Source organism: Hemiscyllium ocellatum, chromosome 12 (assembly GCF_020745735.1).
Source record: "Hemiscyllium ocellatum isolate sHemOce1 chromosome 12, sHemOce1.pat.X.cur, whole genome shotgun sequence".
Lineage (NCBI taxonomy): Eukaryota > Metazoa > Chordata > Chondrichthyes > Orectolobiformes > Hemiscylliidae > Hemiscyllium > Hemiscyllium ocellatum.
The window spans coordinates 49,241,037-49,262,049 of NC_083412.1; the positions used below are offsets into that span (position 1 = coordinate 49,241,037).

The 21,013-nt window shown below is 44.4% G+C and overlaps 1 protein-coding gene across 2 annotated transcripts in view; it reads left to right on the forward strand.

The window, feature by feature from the left end:
* The first annotated feature begins 1,457 nt into the window (after positions 1-1,457).
* nsun3 (NOP2/Sun RNA methyltransferase 3) overlaps positions 1,458-21,013 on the forward strand; it is a 40,270-nt gene continuing 20,714 nt past the window's right edge. Inside the window, exons 1-4 of one of the 2 annotated variants that reach the window (XM_060833029.1) lie at positions 1,531-1,620; positions 6,602-6,778; positions 6,994-7,109; positions 7,980-8,323. In XM_060833029.1, the coding sequence (XP_060689012.1) occupies positions 6,686-6,778; positions 6,994-7,109; positions 7,980-8,323 (553 nt within the window). In that variant the 5' untranslated portion in view covers positions 1,531-1,620; positions 6,602-6,685. Of the gene's footprint in view, positions 1,621-6,601; positions 6,779-6,993; positions 7,110-7,979; positions 8,324-21,013 lie in introns of both variants that reach the window. The other variant, XM_060833028.1, reaches the window with a different exon arrangement.

Below are 21,013 nucleotides of genomic sequence, written 5' to 3' on the forward strand. Positions count from 1 at the left end.
CCACCTCCACGGCTTTCAACCACATCTCAACTAGATATTGCTGCTCCCCCTTTGTCGTTTCTGGCTAGCCAAATTGGAAACAGCTAATTGCATAGTAAAGGTCTTAGCAGTCTCCTATAGCATAGATGGACTACTAGCCGTGCCTGAGTTGATAGTCAAGAATTCCTGAAACTCCTTCAAAAAGTATCCCACAAATTTGGAATCCTTAAGGAGAAAAGTATCCAAATGCCAGCGCTGCAAACCTCGCTCCTCACTCTTAGCCTATATACCGTCACGCAGAGATAGATATGTTCCCATTTTTGCAACCCGTAATCCAATCCAGAAGGGCTGAGGGAGCCAGATCCTCATGTGACATTTATGTGGATTTGAAAAAAAGGTGAAGACATCTCCAAATATCTACCAGTCCCAACCCCTCGCATAAGTAAGCACCTGCTTGACCTGTGAAGAAATAGTTGGGGGTCCATTAGGCATCCTGCCCACTGTCGGATCCAAAAGACAATTAACACCCACCCCCTATAATAATGTGCCATGTTCCAAAGGAACTCAGTTTAGAGAAAGCAGTAATTAAAAATTTGAGGGGATGCGCCACAGGACAGTAGACATTTAAAATGCCATTTTCCTCCCCATGTATCTCTGTGTGACGGTATATAGGCTAAGAGTGAGGAGCGAGGTTTGCAGCGCTGGCATTTGGACATTTGTCTCCCGAAGGATTCCAAATTTGTGTAATACTTTTTGAAGGAGTTTCAAGAATTCTACTGGGGGCGGGAACCGGCTTCGAGGGGGCGGGGCCCAAGTGCGGGAGACGGGGCCGGGTTCGGGGCGGGAGTCGATTTCGAGGGGGCGGGGTCCGAGTTTGGGGGGCGGAGCCGCGTTCGGGGCGGAGTCCGAGTTCGGGGGGCGGGGTCCGAGTTTGGGGGGGCGGGGCCGCGTTCGGGGCGGAGTTCGGGGGCGGGGCCGTGTTCAGGGCGGGGGCGTGATCAGGGTGGGGGCGGGGTCCGGGTTCGGGGGGTGGGGGCGGGGTCCGGGTTCGGGGGGCGGGGCCGTGTTCGGGGCAGGGGCGGGGTCCGGGTTCGGGGGGCGGGGCCGTCTTCAGGGCGGGGTCCAGCTTCGGGGGGCGGGGCCGTGTTCAGGGCAGGGGCGGAGTCCGGGTGCGGGGAGCGGGGCCGTGTTCGGGGCAGGGGCGGGGTCCGGGTTCGGGGGGCGGGGCCGTCTTCGGGGCGGGGTCCAGCTTCGGGGGGCGGGGCCGTGTTCAGGGCAGGGGCGGAGTCCGGGTGCGGGGGGCGGGGCCGTGTTCAGGGCGGGGGCGGGGTCCGGGTTCGGGGCCGTGTTCAGGGCCGGGGCGGGGTCCGGCTTCGGGGGGCGGGGCCGTGTTCAGGGCCGGGGCGGGGGTCCGGGTTCGGGGGGCGGGGCCGTGTTCAGTGCAGGGGCGGGGTCCGGCTTCGGGGGGCGGGGTCCGGGTCTCGGATCGCCGCCATGTTTCGGATGGCAGTAAGCGGCAGTGCCGCTGCAGCCGCCGTGGCCGTGTCTTCCTGCTGCGTCTGTGGTGCTGATGGTGTGTTCCTGTCTCGCCTGATGTGTGTGTCTGTCACCGAGTCCCCGGGACACAGGCCTCGGGAGCGGGTGAGTGTGGGGCCCGGGGGGAGGTGGGTGGGTTCAGAGCTGCAGAAAGTACGGGGGAGGGTGAAGCTACACCTAAATGAAAAGGAGATTGGGAAAGGGAGAACGTGAGCAATATAATAATCATCCAATTAAATCAAAGAAACGACAGGCTGCACATGGAAATATAATGATTTAACTGTGAGAGATTGAAACGTGGAATGAAGTAACTTCAGAGAATTGGATGGCATCATCCTTGAGCAGAGCTGATGGAGAATAAACAATAACAGCAATAATTGTGTCTTACAGAGGGAACCCATGGATATAATCAGATTTTTAAAAGTACACAAAGACTGAAACTGCTGGATAAACTCAGCAGGTCTGGCAGCCTCTATGGAGAGAAATCAAAGTCAACTTTCCCAGCATTGTCTCTTTTTTCTGTAATTTTACTTATGGTTGTAAACTGGTTAGATTCATGGACTTCCTCTCTCATCTGAAACAAAGATTGAAATTGCTGGATAAACTCAGCAGTTCTGGAAGCCTCCGTGGAGAGAAATCAACTTATTGAAAAGACAGGGAGGTGGGCAGAGGGGGTGGGGTTGCCTTGTTAGTTAAGAACAAAATTAAATCTATGGCACTGAATGACATAGCGTCAGATGATGTGGAGACTGTGTGGGTGGAATTGAGGAACCACAAAGGCAAAAAAACCATAATTGGAGTTGTGTACAGACCTCCTAACAGTGGTCAGGACCAGGGATGTAACATGTACCGGGAAATAGAGAAGGCATGTCAGAAAGGCAAGATCACAGTGATCTTGGGAGACTTCAATATGCAGGTGGACTTCGTAAATAATGTTGCTAGTGGATCCAAAGAAAGGGAATTCATGGAATGCTTACAGGATGGCTTTTTGGAACAGCTTGTCATGGAGCCCACAAGGGAGCAGGCTATTCTGGACCTAGTGCTTTGCAATGAACCAGACTCTATAAAAGATCTTAAAGTAAGGGAACCCTTAGGAAGTAACGATCATAATATGGTAGAGTTCAGTCTGGAGTTTGAAAGAGAGAGGGCAAAATCGGATGTAATGGTGTTACAGTAAAATAAAGGTAATAATGAGGGCATGAGAGAGGAACTGACAAAAATAGACTGGAAGCAGAGGCTAGCGGGGAAGACAGTAGAGCAAAAATGGCAGGTGTTTGTGGGTATAATTGAGGACACTATACAGAGGTTCATCCCCAAGAAAAGAAAGATTATCCGGGGAGGGATTAGACAACCATGGCTGTCAAAGGAAGTCAGGAAATGTATTAAAGAAAAAGAGAGATCCAATAAAGTGGCCAAGAGCAGTGGGAAATCAGAAGATTGGGAAGGCTACAAAAACAAACAGAGGATAACAAAGAGAGTAATAAGAAAGGAGAGGATCACATATGATGGTAGGCTAGCCAGTAATATTAGAAATGATAGTAAAAGTTTCTTTCAATACATAAGAAACAAATGACAGGCAAAAGTAGACATTGGGCCACTTCAAACTGATGCAGGAAGCCTAATGATGGGAGATAAGGAAATAGCAGGAGAACTTAACAAGTACTTTGCGTCAGTTTTCACAGTGGAAGACATGAGTAATATCCCAACAATTAAAGGGAGTCAGGGGGCTGAGTTGAGTATGGTTGCCGTTACGAAAGAGATAGTGCTAGAAAAGTTAAAAAGTCTTAAAATTGGTAAATCTCCTGGCCCCGATGGGATACATCCTAGAGTTCTGAGGGAGGTGGCTGAGGAAATAGCGGAGGCATTGGTTGAGATCTTTCAAGAGTCACTGGAGTCAGGGAAAGTCCCGGATGATTGGAAGATCGCTAGTGAGCCCCCTTGTTCAAGAAAGGATCAAGACAAAAGATAGAAAATTATAGGCCAATTAGCCTAATCTCGGTTGTTGGTAAAATTCTAGAATCTATCATTTATGATTAGATTAGATTACTTACAGTGTGGAAACAGGCCCTTCGGCCCAACAAGTCCACACCGACCCGCTGAAGCGCAACCCACCCATACCCCTACATTTACCACTTACCTAACACTATGGACAATTTAGCATGGCCAATTCACCTGACCCGCACATCTTTGGACTGTGGGAGGAAACCGGAGCACCCGGAGGAAACCCACGCAGACACGGGGAGAACGTGCAAACTCCACACAGTCAGTTGAACCCGGGTCTCAGGCGCTGTGAGGCAGCAGTGCTAACCACTGTGCCACCGTGCCGCCCATTATGGATGAGGTTTCTAAATTCTTGGAAGAGCAGAGTCTGATTAGAACAAGTCAACATGGATTTAGTAAGGGGAGGTCATGCCTGACAAACCTGTTGGAATTCTTTGAAGAGGTGACAAGTAGGTTAGACGAGGGAAACCCAGTGGATGTGGTCTATCTAGACTTTCAAAAGGCTTTTGATAAGATGCCACATGGGAGGCTGCTGAGCAAGGTGAGGGCCCATGGTGTTCGAGGTGAGCTACTGGCATGGATTGAGGATTGGCTGTCTGACAGAAGGCAGAGAGTGGGATAAAAGGTTCTTTCTCGGAATGGCAGCAGGTGACGAGCGGTGTCCCACAGGGTTCAGTGTTGGGGCCACAGCTGTTCGCGTTATATATTAATGATCTGGATGAAGGGACGGGGGGCATTCTAGCGAAGTTTGCTGATCATATGAAGTTAGGTGGACAGGCAGGTAGTACTGAGCAAGTGGGGAGGCTGAAGAAGGATCTAGACAGTTTGGGAAAGTGGTCCAGGAAATGGCTGATGGAATTCAACGTGAGCAAATGCGAGGTCTTGCACTTTGGCAAAAAGAATAAAATCATAGACTACTTTCTAAACGGTGAGAAAATTCGTAAAGCCAAAGTACAAAGGGATCTGGGAGTGCTAGTCAAGGATTCTCTAAATGTAAACATGCAGGTTGAGTCCGTGATTAAGAAAGCGAATGCAATGTTGTCATTTATCTCAAGAGGGTTGGAATATAAAAGCACTGTTGTGCTACTGAGACTTTATAAAGCTCTGGTTAGGCCCCATTTGGAGTACTGTGTCAAGTTTTGGTCCCCACACCTCAGGAAGGACATACTGGCACTGGAGTGTGTCCAGCGGAGATTCACACGGATGATCCCTGGAATGGTTGGTCTAACATATGAGGAACGGCTGAGGATCCTGGGATTGTATTCATTGGAGTTTAGAAGATTAAGGGGAGACTTAATAGAGACGTAGAAGATAATACACGGCTTGGAAAGGGTGGACACTAGGAAATTGTTTCCATTAGGCGAGGAAACTAGGACCCGTGGACACAGCCTTAGAATTAGGGGGGGTCAATTCAGAACAGAAATGCGGAGACATCTCTTCAGCCAGAGAGTGGTGGGCCTATGGAATTCATTGCCGCAGAGTGCAGTGGAGGCCGAGACGCTAAATGTCTTCAAAGCAGAGATTGATAGATTCTTGTTGTCTCGAGGAATTAAGGGCTATGGGGAGAATGCTGGTAAGTGGAGTTGAAATGCCCATCAGCCATGATTGAATGGCGGAGTGGACTCGATGGGCTGAATGGCCTTACTTCCACTCCTATGTCTTATGGTCTTATGGTCTTAAATCAGAGTTAACTTCTCCAATAATTTCTGTTTTTGTTTCAGATTAGAAAGGAAGACCATGAATGTAACTGGGTTAAAACCATTATTAAAAGAATGTTTCATTGGACTCAACTGAACAGCAAGACATCTAAAACGACTGAAAAAGTGTTCTGAGAGATGTGTAATGTAGGCACAAAATTTAATGATGAATGGCCATCCTGAAAACTTTCATCAATGTACATTAGTTCAAGGTTAATTACAGATAGAAGGGCAATAAGACTTATTAACTTTCACAGAGCCACATTCGATATGACTGTCTATTAGAGTTCATCATTAGCCTCAAATAGTGTAGGAAAGTGCAAATAAATTGAGACAGCACTTAGCTATATTCTTAAACCTTTGATATTTTTAGAGGGAGTCTTCATTTGTCAGGCAATCTTGGATATTAGTTCCACAAAATTAGTCATTTTGTAATGTAGAGCCTTTTTTTGTTAATCTGTTTCTGTAGGAAGAGCAGGGAGGGCACAAACATCATCGATTTGAACCGCGTCCGCAGTTTTTACTTGTGTTTTCTTTTCCGAAACCATCATGGAAAACTTCTCACTTGAAACATTCAAATGTTTTAATTTGAATTGAACGTATTCCTGAAATGATCAAAAGCGAAACTAACAAAAGCACAACTACCTGTTAATTTTAGGTGCAAAATATGCATGGGTTGCCTTTCAAACAAACAATTCTCGTGGATTGCACGCAATATTTTGAGAAATTAGAAGCTGGGCGCACTCATCTTTTTTAGCTATTTTTTAGTAATATTTAATCCCCCCACCCCAACACAGCTTAAGTACAATATTTAAACTCAGTTAATGAAATAGATTTGGTTTTGAGGAAATATTTTAATATAGAGTAGCTTTTATATAAGTAATAAATTTCAGAATCTTTGTTTCAAATTTACGAGAATGATTGAATGATGTTCAAACATTACAATGTATTTCGAAGTGAACAAGTGTTATGTAAAGCATTAAATAACCTTTGAGTTTGTAGATCATGAACATATTCCCTCCCTTTCTTCTGAAGGTGTGTTACATACTGGGGTTTATTGAGTAGCCCTTTAGCCAATTGGTATTTCTTATCAGCAATTTATCCTTCCCTCCTCTCTTCCCTGTTCTTTCAACCCCAAATAAATGCTGGATGGCAATTACAACACAGACCTTGAGTTGCATTGAAAAATGTGGTGCTGGACAAACACTGCAGGCCAGGCAGCATCAGAGGAGCAGGAGAATCGATGTTTCGGGTATAAGCCCTTCTTCAGGAATCAGTAACTGAGTCACTTTCACTGCTATTTTAGTATGAACTACATCTATGCTGTACATGAGCAAATTTGAGCATCTTTGAAGCATGTTTCCTAACATTGGTTACTTTCCATGTAGCAAATTAACATGTGCAAAGGAGATGACAGTGGTTAGCACTGCTGCCTCACATCATCAGGGACCCAGGTTCGCTTCCTGCCTTGGATGACTCACTGTGCAGAGTTTGCACATTCTCCTCGTGTCTGCGTGGGTTTCCTCCGGGTGCACCAGTTTCCTCCCACAATCCAAGATGCGCAGGTTAGTTGAATTGGTCATGTTAAATTGCCCATAGTTAGGGGTGAATACAGGGAATGGGTCTGGGTGGGTTACTCTTTGGAGAGTCACTATGGACTTGTTGGGCCGAAGGGCCTGTCTCCATATTGTAGGGAATCATCATCATCATCATTTAAAATTTAGGTTCATTGCGAGCAACCAGACGCAATTAATGTTTTGAATTTTGTTTGCATTTTTAGATAAACAAGAAGTCTCATACCAGATTGAAACCTCAGAAACAAATTTGCAAACCTGTTTTGGAACATTTTGATGAAAAATATGGACAAGAATTTGGAGAATTATGGAACAAAGTCAGGTAATGAAAGAGGTAATTTCCATAGTTTCTCATTTTGCCTTTCATAACGGTAGGATCAAAAACTCCCAGGTCAGAGCATGAAATGTTTACATTGTTGAGACATAAAAAATGAAGTCTGCAGATGCTGGAGATCACAGCTGCAAATGTGTTGCTGGTCAAAGCACAGCAGGTTAGGCAGCATCTCAGGAATAGAGAATTCGACGTTTCGATAGTTTTCCTCAATTTGGTGGATGCTAGTCTTATGAAAGAATGGTCTCTATCAGAAATATAGTGTTGTATATGGTCTCTGTCAGAAATTTCCTGTTGCAAGTTAATGGGATCTGATCCTAATACAGGATATCTGACTGTGAATGTAGCTGCTTCATCAAATCTCTATTGAATGAGCTTAGCGAGTGTTAGTTTTTGTTTTGTAGCAAAGTCAAGATGTTAAATTGGGCAATACCTGCTTTGTAATCATGAGATACCCTCAACCTAATGCAGGCATTCTACTTTCTGCTGATCAGAACAGTCAGCAATAAGACCAAGACCAACCAGTGGTTGGTCCATCCAGACATGGTAAATATATTCCATAATCTACTCTCTCACCCCATCACCCACAGGACAAAACCACTGTACCACATGAGCCCTTTCAACTCATTTCAACAGTGTACATTTCAATATGCATTTAGTGTATCGTACAGCACTGTATAATCTTGTGTAATTATGTTTTAATTATTCTCCAGCTGAAAGGTACTAGATACATGGATATGAGTAATTTCTGTAGAGATATTTAAGGTGAAAGTTCAAATATTTTGCTGCTTCCACTAAAGAAATGCTATTTCAGTTTACATTTACTCTTTTTTTTTATTTTTTTGTTTGACCATCTTTTAGAGAAGTGCTACTGCTTCCTTCCACCTGGCAGTATGCTGTGCTTGTGAACAAGTTCAGTCAGTGTGTGACATTTGAAGAGTATCTTCAGTCTCAGGGATACTACAATTTCCTATCAGATGTTTCACCTTTTACCCAGCATTCTTTAAGATGTTACATCAGCAAGGTCCAGTGCCGATTTCCCAGACTCCAACATCAGACTGAAAGGCTAAAGGAGTACTACCTCTTAAATGCAGCTTCCTTAGTTCCTGTCCTTGCGTTGGATGTCCAGGATGGAGAGCGAGTGCTGGATTTGTGTGCTGCTCCTGGAGGGAAATCCTTGGCAATACTGCAATATGCCACGCCAGGTAGTAAATTATTATTTTGTGTTGCTGTGGAAAGCTCACACTGTGCATTCACTTTTCAGAATTGTCACATCTGCACGATACAGAATGCTGGTATGATATACGTATTATTAATTTGATTTTTTTTCTACATCCGTTGTCATCACTCTTATAGTGGCTGTTGTGGTGAACTTTTTCCTTGAAATAATTGATTGCTCATTGTGTTTCAGTAAATGAGAACTAGTATCCAAAATGGGTGGAAAGGGTAACATTGGGAGTATTGATCTACCATTGGCAAAATTTTGTTTCTATTTGATTTATTGTAGTTACATGTACAGAGATACAGTGAAAAGTGATACTTCAGTTGGAAGAACACAGGAAGAGTGGTATAAAATAGTGGTACAATTCTTAATGGAGTGCCGGAGCAGAGGATTTTGGATGTCAATGTGCACAAATCATTGAAGGTGGCAGGGCAGGTAGAGTGAGTAGTTAATGAAGTGAAGAGTGTTCTCGGCTTTATTAATGGGGCATAGAGTATAAGAGCAGGGATGAAATGTTGAACTTGTTAGACCTAAGCTATAATTGAGGGCGGCATGGTGGCACAGTGGTTAGCACTGCTGCCTCACAGCGCCAGGGACCTGGGTTCAATTCCCGCCTCAGGCAACTGACTGTGTGGAGTTTGCACGTTCTCCCTGTGTCTGCGTGGGTTTCCTCCGGGTGCTCCGGTTTCCTCCCACAGTCCAAAGATGTGCGGGTCAGGTGAATTGGCCATGCTAAATTGCCCGTAGTGTTAGGTAAGGGGTATATGTAGGGGTATGGGTGGGTTGCGCTTCGGCGGGTCGGTGTGGACTTGTTGGGCCGAAGGGCCTGTTTCCACACTGTAAGTAATCTAATATTGTGCACAGTTGTGGGTGCCACCATTCTAGAAAGATGTAAATACATTGAAGAAACTGTAGAAGTGATTTACAAGAATGGATCCAGGAATGAGAAGCCTCAGTTATAAGGATAGATTGAGGAAGCTGAGATGGCCCTCATTGGACATTTTGATAGAGATTTTCAAAGTTGAGAGTAGTCTGGACAGAGTTGATAGGGAGGGTTGTTCCTGCTCATCAAAGAAGATGATCAAGAAGGCATAGATTTTAAAGTGATGAGTAGAAGAAGCAGGTTGATGTGAGAAATATCTTTTTCACACAGAAAGTTGTTAGGGTATGGAATGAACATCCTAGAAATCGGTGGAGCCAAATTCAGTCGAGGCATTTAAATCTGTATTGAATGATTATCTGGATAGAAGTGGTATGCATAGATATGGAGAAAAAGCAGGGGACTAGCGCTATCTTAATATGATATTCATAGTGCACATGAACATGTTCTACTTTTGTGTAAGCTTGAATAATAAGCAGCAACAACTATGAAGCATGAGAAAGTAAGCAGTCGCTGGGAAAATTAGGTGGCCAAATAGGTTGATTACTTATACCTTTCCGATGATTTGAAGTCCTGTAATATAGAGTCATAGAGATGTACAGCATGGAAACAGACCCTTTGGTTCAACCTGGCCATGCCAACCAGATATCCTAACTGAATCTCGTCCCACCTGCCAGCACCTGGCCCTTATCCCTCTAAACCCTTCCTATTCATAGACCCATCCAAATTTCTCTTAATGTTGAAATTGTACCAGCCTCCACCACATCCTCTGACAGCTCATTCCATACACGTACCACCCTCTGCGTGAAAGAGTTGCCCCTTAGGCCTTTTTTTATATCTTTCCCCTCTCACCCTAAACCTATGCCCTCTAGTTCTGGACTCCCCGACCCCAGGGAAAAGACTTTGTCTATTTATCCTATCCATGCCCCTCATAATTTTGTAAACCTCTATAAGGTCACCTCTCAGCCTTCAACGCTCCAGGGAAAACAGCCCCAGCCTGCTCAGCCTCTCCCTAAAGCTCAGATCCTTCAACCCTGGCAACATCCATGTAAATTTTTTCTGAACCCTTTCAAGTTTCACAACATCTTTCCAATAGGAAGGAGACCAGAATTGCACGCAATATTCCAACAGTAGTCTAACCAATGTCCTGTACAGCCGCTACATGACCTCCCAACTCCTGTACTCAGTACTCTGACCAATAAAGGAAAGCATACCAAATGCCACCTTCACTATCCTATCTACCTGCAACTCCACTTTCAAGGAACTATGAACCTGCACTTCAAGGTCTCTTTGTTCAGTAACACTCCCTAGGACCTTACCATTAAGTGGATAATTTCTGCTAAGATTTGCTTTCCCAAAATACAGCACCTCTCATCTATCTGAATTAAACTCCATCTGCCACCTCTCAGCCCATTGGCCCATCTGGTCCAGATCCTGTTGTAATTTGAGGTAACCCTCTTCGCGCCGAGATATTGAACAATTCTTCCGCCGCCTTCGCCTCCGTGCCTACTTTTACAACCAAGACTCCCGCCCACCCTCTGACGACCCCTTCTCCTGCCTCCAACACACCCCATCCACCTGGACACCCCATCCTGGCCTCCTACCCGCCCTCGACCTCTTTATAGCCAACTGCCGCCGTGACATTAACCAACTCAACCTGTCCACCCCTCTCACCCACTCCAACCTCTCACCCTCAGAACGTGCAGCCCTCCACTCCCTCCGCGCCAATCCCAACCTCACCATCAAACCCGCAGACAAGGGAGGCGCGGTGGTAGTTTGGCGCACTGACCTGTATACCGCTGAAGCCAAACGCCAGCTCGCGGATGCCTCCTCTTATCGCCCCCTTGACCACGACCCCACCTCTCACCACCAAACCATCATCTCCCAGACCATCCAAGACCTCATCACCTCAGGGGATCTCCCATCCACCGCCTCCAACCTCATAGTCCCACAACCCCGCACCGCCCGTTTCTACCTCCTGCCCAAAATCCACAAACCTGCCTCCCCCGGCCGACCCATTGTCTCAGCCTGCTCCTGCCCCACCGAACTCATCTCCCAATACCTCGACACGGTCCTGTCCCCTTTAGTCCAAGAACTCCCCACCTACGTTCGGGACACCACCCACGCCCTCCACCTCCTCCAAGATTTTCGCTTCCCCGGTCCCCAACGCCTTATTTTCACCATGGACATCCAGTCCCTGTACACCTCCATCCCCCATCATGAAGGACTCAAAGCCCTCCGCTTCTTCCTTTCCCGCCGCACCAACCAGTACCCTTCCACTGACACCCTCCTTCGACTGACTGAACTGGTCCTCACCCTGAATAACTTCTCTTTTCAATCCTCCCACTTCCTCCAAACTAAATGAGTTGCCATGGGCACCCGCATGGGCCCCAGCTATGCCTGCCTCTTCGTAGGATATGTGGAACAGTCCATCTTCCGCAACTACACTGGCACCACCCCCCACCTTTTCCTCCGCTACATCGATGACTGTATCGGCGCTGCCTCGTGCTCCCACGAGGAAGTTGAACAGTTCATCAACTTTACTAACACCTTCCATCCCGACCTTAAATTCACCTGGACTGTCTCAGACTCCTCCCTCCCCTTCCTAGACCTTTCCATCTCTATCTCGGGTGACCGACTCAACACAGACATCTACTATAAACCAACTGACTCCCACAGCTACCTGGACTACACCTCCTCCCACCCTGCCCCCTGCAAAAACTCCATCCCATATTCCCAATTCCTTCGTCTCAGCCGCATCTGCTCCCAGGAGGACCAGTTCCAACACCGCACAGCCCAGATGGCCTCCTTCTTCAAGGACCGCAGATTCCCCCCAGACGTGATCGACGATGCCCTCCACCGCATCTCCTCCACTTCCCGCTCCTCCGCCCTTGAGCCCCGCTCCTCCAATCGCCACCAAGACAGAACCCCACTGGTTCTCACGTACCACCCCACCAACCTCCGCATACAACGTATCATCCGCCGTCATTTCCGCCACCTCCAAACGGACCCCACCACCAAGGATATATTTCCCTCCCCTCCCCTATCAGCGTTCCGCAAGGACCACTCCCTTCGTGACTCCCTCGTCAGATCCACACCCCCCACCAACCCAACCTCAACCCCCGGCACTTTCCCCTGCAACCGCAGGAAATGTAAAACTTGCGCCCACACCTCCACACTCACCTCCCTCCAAGGCCCCAAGGGATCCTTCCATATCCGCCACAAGTTCACCTGTACCTCCACACACATCATCTATTGCATCCGCTGCACCCGATGTGGCCTCTATATTGGGGAGACAGGCCGCTTACTTGCGGAACGCTTCAGAGAACACCTCTGGGCCGCCCGGACCAACCAACCCAACCACCCCGTGGCTCAACACTTTAACTCTCCCTCCCACTCCACCGAGGACATGCAGGTCCTTGGACTCCTCCACCAGCAGAACATAACAACACGACAGCTGGAGGAGGAGCGCCTCATCTTCCGCCTGGGAACCCTCCAACCACAAGGTATGAATTCAGATTTCTCCAGTTTCCTCATTTCCCCTCCCCCCCACCTTGTCTCAGTCGGTTCCCTCAACTCAGCACCGCCCTCCTAACCTGCAATCCTCTTCCTGACCTCTCCGTCCCCACCCCACTACGGCCTATCACCCTCACCTTGACCTCCTTCCACCTATCCCACCTCCATCGCCCCTCCCCCAAGTCCCTCCTCCCTACCTTTTATCTTAGCCTGCTTGGCTACTCTCTCTCATTCCTGATGAAGGGCTTATGCTTGAAACGTCGAATTCCCTATTCCTGAGATGCTGCCTGGCCTGCTGTGCTTTGACCAGCAACACATTTTCAGCTGTAACCCTCTTCGCTGTCCACTACACCTCCTATTTTGGTGTCATCTGCATACTTACTAACTGTACCTCTTATGCTTGCATCCAAATCATTTATGTAAATGACAAAAAGTAGAGGACCCAGCACCGATTCTTATGGCACTTCACTGGTCACAGGCTTCCAGTCTGAAAATAACCCTCCACCACCACCAACTCTGTCTTCTATCTTTGAGCCAGTTCTCTATCCAAATGGCTAGTTCTCTCTGTATTCTATGAGAAGGATTTTCATAAGGACTGTCACTATTCTGACAGGAATAGCTGATTGTTTCCAACCAGTTTCGCTTTGTTTTGCTGGGTTTTTGAGGAGTATATCATGAAAATAGGCTGTAATGGCTTCTTTTCATATCAGCATTCACTCGATGAAAATACAGGAAAGAAAAATGTTGCAATAATACAATGTTACAAAGTCTATCCTCGCAAATTTGCATGTGAGGTTCTACATAAGAGCTAACCAGCAGGTAATGGTGGTGTATAAATTTTGAATCAGTATAATCAATAGTTTAATAATTAAACCAATAACATTTAAAATATCATAATTAGGAACAATATTATAAATTGCCAAACGAAGTAACTGTGACTTTAAGATGACTCTGCAACAGAAAAGTTTTAATAAAACAGATGCTTATTTACATGAACATGAGTGGGTCTAAGTGAGAAGTATAGCTAGCTAAAAACTTTAGCCATCTCTCAACTGCTTTTCCACAGGATTATTGATGCTATATCCAGATAAATTACATATGAATTGTTATGAAGGTGTAAGTGTGTACTGCACCTTTTGAGAGAGAAAGCTGGCCAGGACTTACTGAAAGCACAGAGTGTGCTGAACAATTTAAAAATGTAACATTTGGTTGAAAAATAGCTGCTGCTGTGTTGCCGTGGTACAAAAATAAATTCAAATTTGGCGAATCAGTTTGAAATATGCCCCAGAGACCAAAATCCAATCGAATTTGAATTTTACTGTTTGGGATGTCATCAAACCAATGAAATGATTGATGTTTTAGGGTATAAAACCAGACATTTTGAACAGTTAGTGGGAGAACAGCAAAGAGCACCAACAGACTGCTAGCTGAATAGCTCTCTGAAAGGTACCTGCCCATAATAAAGGTTGTGCAGCAGAAGACTGAAGAAAAGACGACCCAAAAAAATACACAGCAAAATCTACAGAGAAAATTCTCCCAAGGAGAATCAGCAAAGCTGGCTGGTTTTGAAATGTGATTATTTTTTATAAATCTTAATCAGGGTTTTTTATCGGACCAGTATTGTAGCGTGGGAGGTAAAAGATGATAGGTTTAAGAGAAAGGAGTTGTAAACAGTTGTTGTTTTAATGTTCTCTTTTGGACTTAAAGAATAAAATTGTTACTTTTTACTTTAAGTAGTGAGATTGGGGATAGTTCTTTGCCTCTTGAAATTTAATAGATTATGGTGCAAGGTGAGCTTCTCTGTGTTGGGTTTAAATTAGCAGAGGGGTTTAACCATACCATAGATCGTCTGAGATCTGAACCCGGGACTGCTGCAATTTTAAGAGCCATTTCACTCACTTTTAATTTAATAACCACAAGTAACCGAAATTAGATAAGTTGTCTCACCTGTGTTTTATTTAAAGATCTAGGACATTAATCCTACTGGGCTATTTTCGTACCTGAAATCTGTTCAAATCTGTCCAAATCTCAGACTGGATCTGCCTAAACTTGTTCAAATCATGGACAAAAGCCCCCAAACTGTTCGTTCCTGGCAATGACTGCCAAACTGTTATTGAACAAATTGTTGTAACGGAAAAGTGTTGTCAAATAAAAATGTCATACAACTAAAGTTTAGGTCTTTATAGATGTAAATTTTCTATTAAGTTCATTGACTTGGGTATTGTAATTGCAACAAACAAATGTATGTTGGATGTCTGATGCAACATAATGTCCTGTGCAGGGTATTTAGGAGCTACACAACACAGCAAGCAACAGCAGGTCTCTTAGATTAATCAGATCAAGGAATTCCTAGTTAGGTGTCCAAGATCGAAACCAGGAAATGTCAGTTAAAATATGCAAAATTGTGTTCATGAAGCAAAAAATAGGGGAGCAAATATTTGATTAAAAAGTGAAGGAAGAAAATGGTTTTTGTTTTTCCTTTTTTTTAAATCTTCCAACATTATTCAAATTCTGATGGAATAAGGTAAATTGTAAATTTTCAGTGGCAGAGAGGTTTTTTTGCAACAATTAAGTCATTGTAAGCTTTCAAAAATTCACTTGTATTTGAATAGATAAACTCACATTTTTCTGGCACATTGAATGCATTCTCAATTATTAAGAACAGAAACTTCACCCCTTCCGAGTGAGTGAATGCCTACTATCTTGTTAAGACATCTGTTGGCAAAGGTTCAAGAGAAGCTGAGCAACATGAATAGTAACTTCCTGATTTTCCTTTTACACATGCATTTGAGAGGAATACCTCTCTGATTTCCTTAGGGCTCTGATAACTTGTTCACACCAAAAGATGAGTCATTATGTTTAAATATAAATGGCTGCTGGAATAGATTTCAGAATTAATTGCTTAGATTCCCTTTCAAAATAGAATCTACACAATTCCGTATATTTTTTGGAAAAGAATTTAGGACCAATGTTCCTGCTGAGCTGTGTAACCTGTCAACCGAAAAGTATTGCATACACTCTGTTTTGTTACAAATAATTAACGTGTGGTCACTCAAAAATTCTGAAGGGTCTTCTCACTGAGAATGATTGGTTCACAATGATGCAATTTTAATGGGAATACGGATTATGACTTAGATGAGGAAATGTTTTAATGCATGTAAGTACAATATAGCGATACATAAAAATGCCCAGATATGTCAGTACACAAAAAGCAGGACAAATCCAACCCGACCAATTACCATCCCTTCAGTCTGCTCTCAATCATCAGTAAAGTGATGATTGACGCTCAGTTTGGGTTCTGCCAGGGTCACTCAGCCCTTCACTTCATTACAGACTGGTTTCAAACATGGACAAAAGAGTTGAATTCCAGAGGTGAAAAGACAATGACAGCCCTTGACATTAAGGCCACATTCGACCAACTGTGGCATCAAGGTGCCTGAGTGAAACTAGAATCATTGGGTATCAGTGGGCAAACTCTTTGCTGTTGGAGTCATAACTGGCACATAGGAAGATTGTTGTGGTTGTTGGAGGTCAGTCATCTCAGCTCCAGGACATCTCTACAGGAGTTCCTCAGGGTGGTGTCCTTGGCCAGCCATCTTCAGCTGGTTCATCAATGACCTTCCCTCCATCAAAAGGTTCAGAAATGGGGATGTTCACCAATGTTCAGCACCATTTGTGAGTCCTCAGACACTAAAGCAGTCCATGTTCCAAGGCAACAAGATCTGGACAATATTCAGACTTAGACTGACAAGTGGAAAGTAGCGTTCACATCACAAATATTCTTCTCCAAGAAGAGCCAATGTAATCACCACTCCTTGACATTCAGTGGTGTTGCCATCACTAAATCCCCACTACCAACATTCTGGGAGTTACCATTGACCAGAAACTCAACAGGAATTGCTACCCAAATGCAGTAGCTACAAGAGCAAGTCAGATATTCTGAATACTGTAGTGAGTCACTCAATTCCTGACTCCCTAAAACTTCTCCATTTTCTACAAAGCGCATGTTAGGAATGTGATGGAACATTCTGCACTTGCCTGGATGGGTGCAGCTCTCAAAGTTTACGCCTCCAGGACAAAGCAGCTCACTGACTGACTGATATCATGACGACAAGCATTCACTGTCTCTATCACCAGTGCTCAGTAGCAGCAGTGTATACATTTACACAATGCACTGCAGAAATTCACCAGAAGATCCTTAGACAGTACCTTCCAAACCAGTAATCATCCCATCCAGAAGGACATTTATGTGGGATACATGGGAATGACACCACCTGCAAGTTTCCCTCCAAGCCACTCACCATGCTGATTTGGAAATATGTCACTGTTGCTGGGCCAAAATCCTGGAATTTCCTCCTGAAGGGTATTGTGGTCAGCCTACAGCACATGGACTGCAGCAGTTCAAGAAGGCAGCTCCTCATGGGCAACTAGGGATGAATAATGAATGCTGACGCAAATGAATAAAAAGAAGACTGCGACATATAAAACACCTCACAACCACCTGACATCTCAATATTTTAAAGCCAGAGGAGTACATTTTGGTTTGTAGCTGTTGTTATTAAATTAGGATCTGTGGTAGCTCGTGTGCACAAGATTCTTACCCTAACAGGAATATGGTGTTGACTGCCTAATGGATTTTTTGATGATTTTAAGAATAAATATTAGGTAGAACATGGGGGAATAACTGACCTGTTCTTTGATATGGTGCCATGGGATATTTTATGTTCACTCTGGACCGAAGGGACCTTGGTTTAACATTTTGACTGAAAGATAGCACCTGTGACAATGCAGTACTCCCTCGGTATATACTTGAACATCAACCTTCATTATTGTGTTCAAGTCTTGGAGTGAGCATTGAATCTGGGACCTTGTGACTCAGAGGCAAGAGTGTGATCAACTGAGTAATGGCTGACAATTTGCAGAATTAAGTGATTGGATGATATAATAGAACCTTGCTACTCTTGCCTGTGGCATCTGGGCTCAATGCCTGCTGAAACTGTCTTGATGAATGTAGGTCTACATCAAACAAAATGTGCATAATTTTTTTTTGATCCTAAGATGGTGGCAGAGTAGCAGTGCAGTATGAGGGCTCCTGCCCAGCCCTCATTTGCTCTGTTTGCTTTTACATTTTTTTTCTTCTTTCACTGTTTTCTTACCTTAATCTACTTACCTTCTGTGGAAAGCAAGTTTGTGCAGCACTGAGGAAAGTGAACACACAGCATGGGAGATCAAGCCATCGCAGGGAGAGTGAGCCCATTATGGTGGTGAGAGGGATCTGCAGGCATCTGCTGTGGCAGCGAATGCGGGGGAGATCGAATTTACCTTTTGGAGAGAGCTTGATTGTAGAGGCTGTGGCAGTGGTGGCTTTGTCTGGCCGGAGTGTGGCAGTGTCTGGGGGCCTGGATTTGGATTTGATAGTCGGAAATCAAGTCCATAGCAGGAATAGCAAGCCCAACAAGGCAGAGGGAGGTCTCTGGTATCTGCAGTGGCGGTGAGAGCAGGCAGCCTGAGGTCTCCTGGAGAGCAGGCCCTTGTAGGGAGTGAGAGCTCAGCATGGCTAAACACATAAGGAAGACTGTGTTGAACTTTTAACTTAACACTAAGAAGGATTGTGATGTTTAATTTTTAACTTTTGTTTCTTTATTTTTCTACTTTGTACCTAAAATGGCTGCGGGAATGGAAAGTAATGCACTTTTCATTGTATTCATACTTCTGTACTTGAGTACAAGTGATATTAAAGTCTACTTCTAACACATTAGAAAATATATCTAAATGAAGAGGATGATTGGTGCGGAAAGTAGAGTATGTCACTTCCATATGGTTATGATTTGGAGATGCCGGTGTTGGACTGGGGTGTACAAAGTTAAAAATCACAGAACACCAGTTCATAGTCCAACAGGTTTAATTGGAAGCACACTAGCTTTTGGAGCGACGCTCCTGATCACCTGATGAAGGAGCGTCGCTCCGAAAGCTAGTGTGCTTCCAATTAAACCTGTTAGACTATAACCTGGTGTTGTGATTTTTAACTCCATATAGTTAAGAAGTGAAAATGTGTTTCCTTCCAGCTATGCAATCCAAGACAGGTAAAGCACATGGCAAGGCAAAAAAAAAGGAGGATTGACGTAAATGGTAACTTTAATAAAAATGTATATGACAATCTAACTATCTATGATAAACTCAGTGTACAGCTCAGTTTCATTTAACCAGTACATTTAGCTGTTTCCTACAAGTATTTCTGGAGCTATAGTGTACAATAGTTTAGTGCCCTTTAACATAATAAATAATGTTTCGTAGCGTTTAGCTGTTAATCATAGGTTAGCTTTATGGGCATTATATTGGTATAGCATGCTAAAACAATTTTCATAGTAGTGCAATTGAATCAATATTGCTTTGATCGCCATCCTATCTTATCTTATTATTTTACTGTATTTTTGATTATGGACTAAAATTGGAAAAGGACTTTACAAAAAAAAGTCAAGGATTGTGAAAGGGATTATCACACTTGTTAAAAAGTAACCTACCAATGTTTGTAACTCGTTAAACTGTTATTTGTTCAACCAGTGAGGGATGTTTAGTTGTAGATGAACCCGCATCAAGGAGTCTGTACAAAAAGCTCTGAAGTGATGACCAGTTGTCAATGGCAAAGGTCTTCTGCCTGTTAGTAGCTATGTAATTCACTTCTAGGAAGTGGACCATCTTGTCGCTGTGACTGAGATGGTCAGGACCTTTTGGAATTTCAGAACGGAAAGTGCTGTCTTTGTAGTTTTAAAAAAAAAATTGAAAGCCAGTTTATTTTCCCTCACTCATTCCTGAAAGCTGTTAACTTTGACTAGTAAATCAGAGAGGCCTGGAGGAGGAAAGTTGCCAAATAGCTTGTCCTTCCATGGCAAAAAGATTAAGTCAGCGAAACTGGGCGGGGACCATTGAACTGCCCTCACAGATTTCTGTCTATAGCACACTTTTGCCTGTTTATGTAGGGGATATTTCTTAAGAGATTGGAGTTTTAACCTAGTGACGGTTTTAACTATGTTGGCAGTTCATAATGATTAATCTTTAGCTAACATCCTATTTATTTGTAATAAATGATAATATTTCTTAAGTTCAGAAACCTGCTCCATGCTTTCTGTAAACATGGGTCTAAAAGACAAGTGATTTAGGAAATTTTATATGCTTTTATAAAATTTTTAACTTTTTGACACCTCCAGGACTAATGGGGCTTGATTTCCAGTGCACCATGACGGTAAGGTGTAATAAGAATGATAAGGTTCAGTTGAAAATCTATATTTTGATTTCTTTTTGGTTTCATGAAGTGTGTGGTATTGGCAGTTTACATATTTTAGGATTAAAACGTAAGAATTTAATACAAGGAGTAACTTGTTTTATAGAACTGTCTTGCAATCAGAGATGGTCTATAGCTGAAGTTAGTGGACAGAATTAGAGCCCATTGAATTGGGTATAGTATCCTGGCATGGATTGAGGTTTTGTTAATGGGCAAAAAATGAGGTCTGCAGATGCTGGAGATCACAGCTGCAAATGTGTTGCTGGTCAAAGCACAGCAGGTTAGGCAGCATCTCAGGAATAGAGAATTCGACGTTTCGAGCATAAGCCCTTCATCAGGAATAAGCTTATTCCTGATGAAGGGCTTATGCTCGAAACGTCGAATTCTCTATTCCTGAGATGCTGCCTAACCTGCTGTGCTTTGACCAGTAACACATTTGCAGCTGTGATCTCCAGCATCTGCAGACCTCATTTTTTACTCGAAGATTTTAACCTACTGCGAATCCTCTTACAAGGATGCCTTCCTTGAAGAAGCTCTCTTCCTCCCTCTACAAGGATTTCAGTGAGTCCCTCTCTCACTGCACCCCCCAGGTCATCTCCTCTGCACAGAAGCTCTTCAGCCACGTTCTCAAACAGACCCGTTACCACAGCCACATCTCCTTCCTCAGCACCTGCCTAAGGAACCGACTGATCCCACACGGACTCCGAACTACATTCCAACCAACAAAATTTGGACCCAACCAGGACAACCTGTACCTACAACAAATCCGAAGCCTCCAGCAACAGACCTCCCTCCGGATCCTCCGCTCCACCCTTGCAGCCATGCGTCGCCACTTACACTCCCTGCAATCAGCCCTACCCCAGCTCAGGACAGCACTCTCACAGACCTGCAAAGGACCCCTGCTGTTCTTCATCTACAGAAGAATCCACAAACTCAACAAACAGTTCTTCCTAGCCCTATCAGAGATTAAAGACAGTAAGTACCAAAAACTTTCATGT